This window comes from Brienomyrus brachyistius, chromosome 4, assembly GCF_023856365.1.
Source record: "Brienomyrus brachyistius isolate T26 chromosome 4, BBRACH_0.4, whole genome shotgun sequence".
Lineage (NCBI taxonomy): Eukaryota > Metazoa > Chordata > Actinopteri > Osteoglossiformes > Mormyridae > Brienomyrus > Brienomyrus brachyistius.
Window position 1 is genome coordinate 21,149,276 of NC_064536.1, and position 12,498 is coordinate 21,161,773.

The 12,498-nt window shown below is 53.6% G+C and overlaps 1 protein-coding gene across 15 annotated transcripts in view; it reads left to right on the forward strand.

Annotated features, from left to right (window-relative positions):
* The window catches only part of si:ch211-285f17.1 (sickle tail protein homolog), a 120,603-nt gene that overhangs the window by 90,604 nt on the left and 17,501 nt on the right, over positions 1-12,498 (forward strand). For 10 of the 15 annotated variants that reach the window (XM_049012393.1, XM_049012390.1, XM_049012389.1 and 7 more), the window contains 7 exons: positions 671-751; positions 1,277-1,469; positions 3,356-3,611; positions 5,881-5,974; positions 10,061-10,752; positions 11,454-11,558; positions 12,302-12,387. In XM_049012393.1, the coding sequence (XP_048868350.1) occupies positions 671-751; positions 1,277-1,469; positions 3,356-3,611; positions 5,881-5,974; positions 10,061-10,752; positions 11,454-11,558; positions 12,302-12,387 (1,507 nt within the window). Of the gene's footprint in view, positions 1-670; positions 752-1,276; positions 1,470-1,899; positions 2,005-2,101; positions 2,343-3,355; positions 3,612-5,880; positions 5,975-10,060; positions 10,753-11,453; positions 11,559-12,301; positions 12,388-12,498 lie in introns of those variants that run through there. The other 5 variants (XM_049012395.1, XM_049012402.1, XM_049012403.1 and 2 more) reach the window with 4 other exon arrangements.

A 12,498-nucleotide genomic window follows, 5' to 3' on the forward strand; every position in this document is an offset into this window, starting at 1 on the left:
GTAATAAAGCTGTCGGGCTCTACTGCAACTGTGGAGTTATCAACCCATGTTTCCCAGACTCCCGTGCAGCAGGTCAGACCATGTGGCTTAAGATGGAGGGTCGAGATTGACGTTTTTAGAATCGCCTATAAATCATTGCATTGGCTCCGCGGTTTCTGAGGGAGTGTTCGCTGTGGCCCATGGCAAACTAACTTGAACCAGTTTTGCTGTCTCTCTGCTCCTCGTGCTCTTCTGGTCTTACCTGCAGTTACCTGCGGGTATTTGCTGATTCGTCCTCGCAGCCTGGCTCTCTGGTGGATAACAGAACGTATGGCGAGTTCCTGCTCTCGGTTGCTCTGTGTTTATTTCGTTAGGCCTGGCGGTCAGAGTTGGACATTTAGAGACTTCCTGCTCTTTTCTCTGTGTTCGTTTCACTGGGCCTAATGAGTCCCTGTTCTCCCCACACAGAGGTCGACATTCTGAGGGCATCCGGTGACCTCCTACTCTCTCTCTGTTCGTTTCGGTAGGCCTGATGCCGTGTGCTGTCCTCGCTAAGAGCTGGACATTTCAGAGGCTACCACTAACCTCCTGCTCTTTCTCTACATCTCTGTGTTCGTTTAGTTAGGCCTGACACATGCCATTCCTCCTCACTCTGATCCTCTGCTCTCTTTCTACATGTTCACTTTGTTAGGCCTTACAGTGCATGCTGTCCTCTCTGCACTCGGAGCTGGACATCCAGAGGTACTTGCTGAGAATCGAAACGTCCCAGAAAGTTAGTAGTCCCTTCCCCTTTCGCACCTGCATCCACGTGTGGCGTGCGTGTGGCGTACGTGTGGCGTGCGTGCCTCCGTGTGGAGTGCCAACTAACTCCTCTGCAACTCCAACCGATGATTTGCTATTGGCCTGCACACTGGATCTTTAGACCTCGGTTGGTGCAGCACTGATTGTTCAGTGCCCCCTGCATGGTCTCCAGGAATTAGGAAGCTAATCGCCCATTGGTTTATGCCCTGGGAGAGTTTTGGATGCATTCTTGTGGCTGTACTCTAACGCTCATGTGTTTTCTTGCTACCAACTGCATCCTGCAGACGCTCTTAAATGCCAGAGGTCACACGGTGACTCGGTCGGGGGGCCAAAGCTGATAGTGGCCTAAAAAGGGTGAGACCGCATTTCCGTTTGATGTGGATCTTGACATTGCTGTGTTGGTGTGAGCCCGCTTTTCATACTAACCCTTTCACGACCGTGCCCCCTGCCACTTCCCGCCTGGACATTGACAGTCTCCCCCCCTCTCGGCCTACAGAGCAGAAGCCCCAAACACTCGCCCCCCCAGCCGGCGGCGGCGGAACTGGGCGAGCACTTCCCAGCGGGCTCACTGGACTTGCTGGAGACGATGTCGGACATGGATGGCCCCTGCGCCTTCACCCGGGGCATCCGCTCACGGGCCAGCCTGCCGGTGGTGCGTTCGACCAACCAGACCAAGGATCGGTCGCTAGGTAACTGTAACCGCCACTCTGTTTGCTCGCCTCACCCTGTGTGCAACAGTACAGTAGCCTGATCACATGACTGTGGCTCATGGTCACATGATCACTCACTTCCTGTTGGCATCAGTGCGCTTTTCTGCAGTGTCTGTCTCCCTATGATGATGATGATCATCATCATCATCATGATGAAGGCATGGTTCTGGTCATGGTCATTCTCCCCACCAAAGTATCATCATTTTCAGGGCTGATGGGGGGGCGGGGGGCCGTTGATTTTCCACTCGCAAGTCTCGCCAGGTCCGCGGTCTACTCAGGGAGCCAGCTGTGCTCGACACAAATGCTAAATATACCCCATGAAAAGTGCGAGCTCTGGGGCGGCGTGGGGAGAGGGGGCCCCGGCCAAGGGGGAGGGAGGGAGGGGGAGCTACAGAGAGAGAGAGAGAGAGAGAGAGAGAGAGAGAGAGAGAGAGAGAGGGAGGGAGAGGAAGGCCAGGCGCATTTTCAGCCTGTGGTGCAGGATCGTCAGACGGAGGCCCAGGAGTCCCACTGTGTGAGTCTCTGCTTTTATTCTGGGTCTCTATCATGCTGGGGCTGTTTTTGGGGGGGATGGGTTAGAAGTGTGGTTCTGATAGTTTGATGCCGGTTAGGGTGATCGTAGGTTCTCCCGGGACAGACAGGACCTCGGAACCGCCACGACGCGCGACCCGGACTCGGACCCGCGGCCAAGAGGCCGGTCCGCCGCCCTCCCGACCCGCAGGCTGCCGCCTCCACGTTCCAGTCGCTTCCGCGACGCACAGGGGCGTTTAAAAGGAAACGCTTTCGGAAGCGGGTCGTTGGTGTTCGACCCGGACCGTGTAACTGGACAAAAAGCAGAGTATCCCATCCAAAGTGAGTGCTATCGATGAGTAACTTGACTCTTTGCCCAGCTGAGGGGGTGTAGTACCGTGTGGATGTTTAGTTTGAACAGGGCCCCCCCTCCCCCAGAACATCTGGCCACAGCTCCTCGCTTTGGAGGAGGTTGGTGCAGCTCCCATCCGCCAGCCCAGCACCGGGCTAAACCGGCAGAGTTTGGCATGATATGAAAGTGGTTGGAGGGTGACATCAACTGGGGTGGGAGTAAAATTAAGCTAGAACCCAAAATCTTCAGGTTAGGTCTTGTTGTTTCCTCGCACTCTCAGTGTAGGAAGCTGACTTTCAGCATGGAGATCACAGACTAAAGCTCACTGTGGAAAAGAGACGTCAAGAATTTTTTTTAAAGACGAATCTTTCTGGAAATGGCCTCCCGTTAGCACAGCAGACATGCTGCACATAACAGAAGAGAGTATAAGTCTGTGGGGTGTACAGGGGAGAGCACTCCAAGCACTCTGGCTGTGTGTTACCAGTTATTTAAGTGTCTGTGTGGGTTTTGGGCCTGATGGGAGGGGTGGGGTGGGGGTGCAGTGTGGGGCACAGATTAAAGACACTGAAAACTACCATCAACCACAGGGAGCGTCCTTTCTGGAGCGACACACACACTGTTTGTTTGTGCAGAATTTCCCACAGACAGGTTTTAGTGCTTGGAGGAGAAGCTGAAGGTATTTGTTCTGTGTAGTTACACCATCCTCACTATGTGTGCCCCCCCCATGTCCGGGGATCTTTTTTACCATCAAAAACAAAGAGAGAATGAAATAGGAGAACGTGAGCAGTGGATCACACACATGCAGTCACGCGCATACTCAGGCCCTGCTGTGTCCTATCCTACCTCCCTTTCTGGCAGCATTGGTGCGTGAGTGTGTCGGGGGGGGCTCACAGATCTGTGAAAAAATGCATGAGCTGTGGTCACCTGCTTCGTCTTGGCCCATTCCCTCCCCCTCTCTCTCCCCCTCCCTTTTTCTTTCGTTCCCCCCTCTCCCATTTGTCAGCCGCCTGTACGCACCTTTCCTTCCCAGTGACGGATGATAGATCACGATCCCCCCTAGGCGTGCTGTACCTGCAGTATGGCGACGACACCAGGGCCATGCGGATGCCCAATGAGATCACGAGCGGCGACACCATCCGTGCTCTCTTCGTCAGCGCCTTCCCCCAGCAGCTCACCATGAAGATGCTCGACTCGCCCAGCATGGCCATCTACATGAAGGATGACATGCGCAACGTCTACTACGAGCTCTCCGACGTCAGGTGGGCCTGCGCCGAACCCAGCGGGACCCCTGTGGGTCGTCCTGCGGCATGCCCGTCATAATTCAACGGTTTCCATACACTGCAGCTGTCCACAGGCACAGACCCTGACCTTTACTGTAGTGGGTTGTGTGTGGCTCAGCATGTTAGAATGCTGTACCTGTGATGGGAAGGGTGTTGGTTTGAATCCCAGGGTCAGCATAATGATTTTACTGTTGGGCCCTTGGCAAGGTCATTAACACCCTAATTGCTGTGGTGACTGTCTGACCCGGCTTGCTCAGCTGTACGTCTCTTTGGATAAAGGTATATGCTGGGTAAGTAAAGTGTAATATTATATAGACTGTGTTAGGAGTTAGGGCTCACACGATTGCTGTGACGTCTCTGAATTCCCTGTCAGCGACTAGGATAAAGCGTATCGGCAGCCTACGCCTGCCTGCTTTTCCTCCACAGACCCTTGGCAGGCCGCCCGGTGAGGTCCTGTCTTCCTGTAGCCGTTTCCTTTAACCACGGTGCACCAAAACCCGACCCAAATAGACCGGCCGCAGTAAACCTGCAGCCTGCAGCCCCATCCGAGGCCGAGTTCGTTCTGTTTGTATTTATCTCTTCCCTCCCCCAAGCCGGTGGGGTGCGTCTCTCCGCATGCAGCTGAACACAATAGTCGTGCTTGTATGATTTTGAGGAGCGGCCTGCCGGGGATTTGAGCAGGGTACACGTCGCCTGGCTGGGCGGGGCAGTTGGAGGAAGTGCAGCAGTTGAGGGGGGGGGGGGGCAGCTTTTGTGTCCTAATTACAGAGCCGTGGGCAGTGAAAGGTGTCTCAGGTACCAGAGAAGGTTACAGGTCACAGAGCTCTGATGTGTGCCGATTGTCCACTGTGGGACTGTCCCATCCCAGCCTGTCAGGGGTTAAAGGTAGTGCGTGCACACACACACACACACACACACACACACAGGCACACACACACACACACAGGCACACACACACAGGCACACACACGCATGCACGCACGCACGCACACACAGACAGGCACACACACGCACACACACACAGACAGGCACACACACACACAGACAGGCACACACACACACAGACAGGCACACACACACACGCACAGGCACACACGCACACACACACACAGGCACACACACACAGACAGGCACACACACACACACGCACACACACAGACACACACAGACAGGCACACGCACGCACACACAGGCACACAGACAGGCACATACACACGCGCACGCACACAGACACATGCACACACACAGCAGGTTTGTAATTATATCTTTGTGGGGACTCTCCATTCATTTCTATCAGGAAAACTCTAATCACAACATGACGACCTTAACCCCCACCCAGCCCTAACCTTAAGCATAAGTAACCAAGCAAAATACTAAACTTTTGGCATTTTTACTTTTTTCGGTTGCATTCACATACCCTTGTGGGGACCTGAAAAATGGTCCCCACAGCGTCAAAAAACAGGTTTTTATTACATTGTAAGGGACATTTGGTTCCCACAATTTAATATGAATGTAATCTACACACCAACATTCACATACACAGGCACACAAACACGCTCAAACTACTGGGTGACCTCTGACCCCTGCTGAACTGTGAACTCCGAGGGATCGGCAGTGCTCTGCAACCTCAGCCGGAGTTGGCTGGGGTGTGAGAGACATGCCATTTCTGCGTGTGTGTGGTAGGGTGGGGGTGGGAACCTTTGGGGGGGGGGGCTGTGTTGTTTCTTTTTTTTTACCATTGCAGAATGGCAGATATTACACGGATTCCGGGTGGTCGTCTATTTCCCGGCAGTGCTCTGTTGGAAAGGGGGGGGCTTAGCTATGTCTGGTGCCCCCGTCCCACCACCCCAGCCAGTGTGCTATTCCCGGCAATGGAGCTTTGACAGAGACAAAAAGCATAGTGTTCATTTGTTTTCAGAAACCCGCCCCCCCACTCAAAAAAAGCTTTCCTTAACCTGGTATTCTTCAAATGGGTGTGACCCCACCCCATAAAAAACAGTGCCCTTTACCCCGTGCCACATTTCTGACTTCACTCAATGCCCCCCCCCGACTCTGGGGGTAGAAATTCCATTTGAACACTGGACAGGATCCTGGGCCCAAATGAGCAGATCTCTATCGGCAAAGCTCCGGGCCCATTCATTATGGGATGGCCCTGACCATATAACCGTCTACACCGACGGTGGTCTTTTGGACGTGTTTTTATGCAACGTCACTGAGTTGGCTGACCATGTGACCTCGCTTCTTGCAGGAACATCACAGACCACGCCTGCCTGAAGGTCTACCACAAGGACCCGGCGCACGCCTTCAGCCACAGCCCACGGCCAGCCAATGGAGATGCCAGGGTGAGTGCCCCGAGCATGCTGGGATACCCCTCCCCTCCCCACCCCAGCGCCTGATGGATGTGAGGGAGTCCAAATCCACAGCTGGATCCCGGTCCATCTCCTCAAACCCACGTGTCACACGCTTCAGTCTCGTCTCATTGCTCAGAACTACATCCACCTGTGGTCCACCCCCAAAGTGCCAGGGCCCACACTTTTCTGCCTGTTTAGGATCCTTCGCACACTCAGGGGAGTCTGGTGCAGTAGACGGCGGCTGTCTCCTATGTAGTGAAGTCTTTTATGTTATTCAAAGCTCAGGGCTTTGGGTTACGGTTAGGGTTTAGATTAATAGGGTAAGTTCCGTCATCTGATGCGGCTTAGAACTTTAAGACGTGTAGATGATTTTTTTTTTTTTGGTGTGAACCAGTCTTTTCAAAAGTACAACAGCGGCGCCTTTTGGAAGTGTCCTTGGTCGGCGTCTTCTCGGAGTCGATGCTTGAGTTTCATGGACGTTCTCCACTGTCTCAATCCCCTGATGTCTGAACGCCACACATGGAATGCAAGTGGTGACGGTGCCAGACAGCATGAGGAGTGGGGGGGGGACACAATTCACACGGTGCTCATTTTTGGAAAGGTCAGAGGTCGCTTTGGAGAGGCCAGAGGATCAGCTCAGCCGGAGTAGCGGGACGCTTTGGTTTAGTTCCCGACCCGACGATAGCTGTCAGGCTCCTGCGGTGTTTCCATGCAGGGTCACACGGTCGCCCTTTTGGTTTTACTTTCACTCTGGATGCTTGTTCATAGAGTCAATTGTCAGTCGACGGGAACAGCTTTTGTGATTTTTGCGGGTTGCGGACCGTAGGTGGTTTGTTTGTAAGGCGGGATCTGCCGCCGCCTGTGATTTTGGGTCAGATGTCATGACGCGGGGGCAAGGCTTCTGGGACTGGAGGGGAAGGGATGTCTCTGATTAGGGGGGCAGAGACTTGCACCCCTGAAGAGCGAATGCCTTACCGGGTAATTTTGGGTCTGTTCCATGTGAGGGTGTGGCGGGACAGGCAGGTGTGTCATCGGGACATCACCGGCGTGCTGAGCAGGGTCACATGACACCGCGTGACATACCAAGACTAATCTGTCAGCCTTTAGCTCGAAGTAAAACAACCGTCTGCTAGGGATCTACTTCTGAGTACTGAGTAATGAGTACTGAGTAATGAGTACTGAGCAAATAAAGCAAACTCCTGAGTCGCATGCATAGCTGGGACAGGAGCTAGACGTGGCTTTTCATCAGTGATTAGGGTGCTGAGAACTCATCACTTAGCTTCTTTTAGCCCATGATGGATAGAGGACACACCTGCCCATCCCCCATCTGTCTACCTTGTGCCCATTTTTGAAAATCTTACTGAAGTCATTCAGAAGACCAGCCTGTAACAATGGCTTATAAAACGGCAGAGTGACACATCGAAGACGGCAAAACAATGACCTGTCGTCGTATCTAAATGGGAGGCAAGGCGGCTGTCACTCTTGCTCAAGCTACTGCTGTTTGTGGATGGTGTGTCGTCTTCCTCCAGCTGCCTGCAGGGCCCTTGTTCAGTCTAGCTAATAATCAAATCTACGTTAGACCAATGGCTTGAGGGCAGTTTGTGATCAATTACGAGTTTAAGGAATTTACGAGGGTTTAAGGAATCGCGCGTGGTGGCAAGAGCAGGTCAGCTGACTCGTGTGTCGGTGCGCACCTTTGTATCATGAAGACAGGTTGTTGGCGCGCCTGCCATCAGTTATCCCGGCTCGGGTGGTGGTGTGTACGCGGCGAGCTGCGGTTGCTTGCGGCGTCTGTAGTCCCCGCCTCACTTTGTGGCCACGCCCCCCCCAGTGACTCTACATTCGACCGCCTTTCCCCACCCGTTTGCTCATCGGTCTCTCTCTGTTGCCGCCTTTGCATGCAACTTTAGCTGCATGCCATTCCCCAGTTCCGCTGGACTTGGTGTAGGCCAGTCCGTTGTCCTTTTGAAGTGCGTTTCTTGGCCACGCAGAGGGGGGCTCCATTCCCAGCCTGTTGCTGCCAGCATCTAGGCAGAAAAGTCGGGCCATGTGACTTAGTCTCAGGCTTGAAACGGAAGAAGGGGAGACCCCAAAACGGAGAACAGAAGAGCCCAGACAGGGGCCCAGACAGGGGCCGCCACTAGGGCAAACGTCCTTCCAAACCTTCCCCTTTGTTGGGCTTGACCTTCTCGCAGCGGAGAGGCAGGATTACTTGGGGGGTCGCCGTAGGTGACTGTCAGGTCCCGACCATGAAAACAAACCCTCCCACATACCGAGAAAGGCTACGTGAAGCTGTAGGTTGGAGCCGCCCTCCTCCCTGGCTGAATCGAGCCTTTGTTTATGTATCCGGGCCGGGCTGCTTGCCGTTTGGGTTTGTTTCTCGTTTACTGGCCCGCTGCGGTGTTCTTCCAACCCAAAAACTCCCCACGGGGTTTGTTCAGCCTGCCCGTCCATCCACGCCATGCAACAGACCCGGATCATTGGGCAAATGCCGCCCCGCTGGGGTGGGGGAGGTGTGTCTGTGAACGGCGCATTGAGGAGCGCCTGGTGTTTAGGAACAGAACATCCAGCCAGATCTCTTTTCGGGTCGGGGCTCACAGCTGTTCATGAACACAAGGGGTTACCTGACCTTACTGGGCTGGGGGAGGGGACATGATTGACACAGGACACCAACTGTTCTTTTCAACAGGAGAAGAGGCTATATGCTTGCCTGTAAGCTGAATAATGAATATTATTATTAAAGCATCCATCCATAAATCCATCCATCCATCTATCCATCCATCCATCCATTTTCTGCCACTTATCTGGGGTTGTTGGATACTTCAGGTATCAATTTTATTAAAAATTAAACGACAGCTGGATTTCGTTCATTATTATTAAAGTATCATTTCACGTCACACGAGGTCAAAGGGTCAAAGAGCTAATCCCTTTCGTGATTTGTGCCGTTACCTGTAACTGCCAGTGTGGTGTAGCTACTGCGTGATGGTACACTTTAATACTGCATCAAACAAAATGATTATAGAGGGCAGGGTGGCTGACGCTAATGACGTTTAATGCTGATTCTGCTATGCTAATCACAACATTGCCGATCATGCTAATGGTAATTACTCCTATGCTAATCACGCTAATGCTCACGATGCTGGTGTTGGTTATGTACAGCGTATGTGCAGCGGAATTCGACCCAACAAACCAGTGCTGCCTGGTGCCGGGGCTCTCGGTTCAGTTTTCTTTTTCCAGATGGGTCCGGACTCGCAGAGGGGCGGTGCCTCTGTCTCGCTGGAACAAACATCTTCACTGGCCCGCCGCGGGCCCTAATGCTTTATGAAACTGTAACCGTGCTCTCCGCGGGCCCTCTGAGCCTGACTGTACCCTCCCTGTTTGGGATTAACCGTTTATGGCCTGAGAACGAGCGCGTCGAGCTGCGTGGAGCTCAGAGGTGGCTGATGCGGAGCCCAAGCCATCTGGCGCCACGTATTGGGCCAGGCTACAAAATATACAGCCAGAGAAGCACAGCGCTAAATGAATGTCCATGTTTAGCTTCCACAAAGTATAGGTTCTGTAGCCCTGTACTTTAGAGATGACGGTGTCTGTTTTCCCGCAGAGCTGGAGGCGTGCGAGCATGCCCGCTCTCCGTCATACTCTCTTGTTACTCACTTGTGTTTCGGTAGCTCGCTGTACTGGTGAAACCGGCCCGCTGTCTTTTTGTTATTTTTATTTTTACCGCCACTAAGCTACATGTGACACCTGTCATGTCAAATCTGAGTGAGGCTCATCCCAGGTCTCAGCTGGCTTCCATGACACTCCAGAAGGCGTCCCAGAGAAGGGGAGGAAGGGGGGGGACCTTGGGTCGAGGTGTTTTGAGACGAACACCTTTGAGGCGATCTTAAACGAAATTTAAGAGTGGTCGGGCCACTTCAGAGACCGTTTGGTTCACGTAGGCAGAATACAGAAGAAAATAGGTGACCACCCAGAGTGCCTGAGCAGAAATGCACAGTGCCCAAAAACCTATAATCAAAGGAGATGCGTTTGTCCAGAAATTGGAGTAATTAATATTTTACTGCCCCCCCTACCCCACAGATGGTGTATGCCCCCCGGGACGGTCAACACTCTCTAAGGCAGCCACCCTCCCCCCACGTCATGCAGGGCCCACTGTCGCCTCCTTCCCCCCAGTCCATGCCCCCTTCGCCATCCCGGATCCCCTATGGGCCACGCTCAGGCATCCTACCGGGCGGAGCCACCCTCCCCAGGGAGCGGTTGGCCAATGTATCCCCCGGGCGGGCCGCGTCACCCTGCCCCAGCGCCATCCTGGAACGGCGGGACGTCAAGCCGGACGACGACGTGGGTCTGAAGGGGGCGACGCTGGCACGTGGCGACTCGCTGTATGGGGACCCCTACCTGCTGCATGAGGGCCGGCTCAGCATCGCCTCGTCGCACAGCAGTCACCCCGCCGACCTTGTGGACCATGTGGCCATGCCGCCTTACCACCGCCGGCCTGTACCAAGCCCCTACGAGGATCCTGCCCTCTACAGGCAGAAATCCAGGAAGTTCGTGGACCCCCAGCTGCCCAGCCTGGCCTGCAAAACCCCACCGCCATCCCCGCACCGGGGTGAGGCGAGTCTCCAGCTGGAGCGGGCGTCGCCCATCCGCCAGTCTTTCCGGAAGGATAGCGTGGACAGCCTGAGTAAAGCCCGTGGGAACATGACCTCACCAGACCTCCTGCCGTTGCAAGGCCATGGGACCTCCCCATCCCCGAAGGACCCCCAGACAAGGTAAGCCCCCCCAATCCCATCCATCGCCAAAAACTTAACGCTTTCCCTAAGTCCCACCATTCCTGCTCCCTTGCTAGCTTATGCTGCTCAGAGAATGCAGTACAGTACTCGAAACCTAGGGGGCGCTGTTTTTTTCATCATCATGAAACACAGCTCGGTTTTGGGGTCTGGCCTACAGATGACTGTCCCTGAGAGCTTGTCTTCCTCAGGTTGAATTTAAATCCCAAGAGCACCTTTCCAGCACGTCAGTCTATGTAGAACATTCAGGCCTGTTTCCCACCCCAGGCTCCCCCCTGGGAAGCCCCTCAGTCTGAGTACAACTGCTGGAAATTTCAAATCCAGAACACTGGGTTTTAAGAGAGAACCCTTGTGAAAAAATTCCACTTGGCTTTTGGTCATTTTAATGTTTTATGCATTTTATATTTTATATGTACTTCAAGGCTGTGGAATTTATTGTACAATAAATTTTTTTAAATAAAGTTTCTGTATTATGTGCATGCCTTAATCTCGTTTCCAGTGTACTAGATTATATTTTTCTTAAGTGTTCCATTTCACAATACAGGCTAAGGAGAAAAGCGCAGATATCTAGAGTCCTTTTATTTTGAAAGAAAAAAGACTCTACTATTCAAAGACATTTTACCAAGCTCCTAATCCCAGTGCAGGGATTTCACAGTAAAAGTCCCCTTTGCCATATTGTACAGGGAGCGGATGAAAGCTATGGAGCAGCAGATTGCCAGCTTGACTGGATTGGTCCAGCACGCATTGATGAAGACGCCAGGCGTCCAGGGAGCCAATGAGCTGAGCGGGTGAGTAGGGGCGTGTGCGGGGATGGGGGGAGGGTGTCAGGTGCGTGAATGACTGAAGCGTGTGGGGTTGACTCAGGACGGGATTAGTGAAACTGAAGGGCGGCACATGAAACGCAAGATTGCCCCCACCCCCCCGCACCCTGCAGGCGGCGTGGGGTGTGTCCCTCTCAGAGGGATCCGCTGAGGGTGTGTGTGTGTGTGTGTGTGTGTGTGATGGGTGGGGGGGGGGGTTGTGGGTTGGACACTCAGGGTAACGCAAAACCGCACAAATACCACAGCCGCACCTTTATTTCTCGGTCACGCCAGGTTCCAGACCTGTGTCGTGCATCAGGACGCCTTGAGCCGGCCGCCGTGTCCCCAGCGTCTGACTGTTAATAATAAAAGGTGCAAGCAGCAGCAGCCCATTTCGGGTGCTATTACGCAGATAAACTTTATTAATCCCAGAGGGGAAAATGAGGCCTTAATGAAGCTGCCAGATGTTGGGAGGACAGAAACGCCTCGGATGTGTCAGATGCCTGAATTTAGGATGAGGCCTGCTATTCATGCTGAGTGTGAGATCAGCGTCTCAGTGCCCCGCTCTCTTCTCGTGTGCCCGCCCTTCCACAGCCCCGCCCATTTATCCTCCCTTAGCCCCGCCCACCCGATTGGCCGCCCACCTGTCTGTCCCTCTGTTCATTTGCCCGACTCCCTCTCCCTTCCCTGTTGATTGACCCATGTAGCTATGACTGACTTTCTCTTTGCAGTGACTGGCCACCAGGAGCATCGTCTCCAGTGCAGAACGTGAACTGCGGTGAAGCTGTTAGCCCACTGGGCAGCTTCCCTTGCACAGGTAAATTCTGCATGCTGCATCGGCCGGCTTTTACCAGTTGCGTGTAGTGAAATCCAGTAGGGAACCTGTGCTGTGTCCCTTGTGGGATGGCGTGGGGAGGAGCTTGACCTT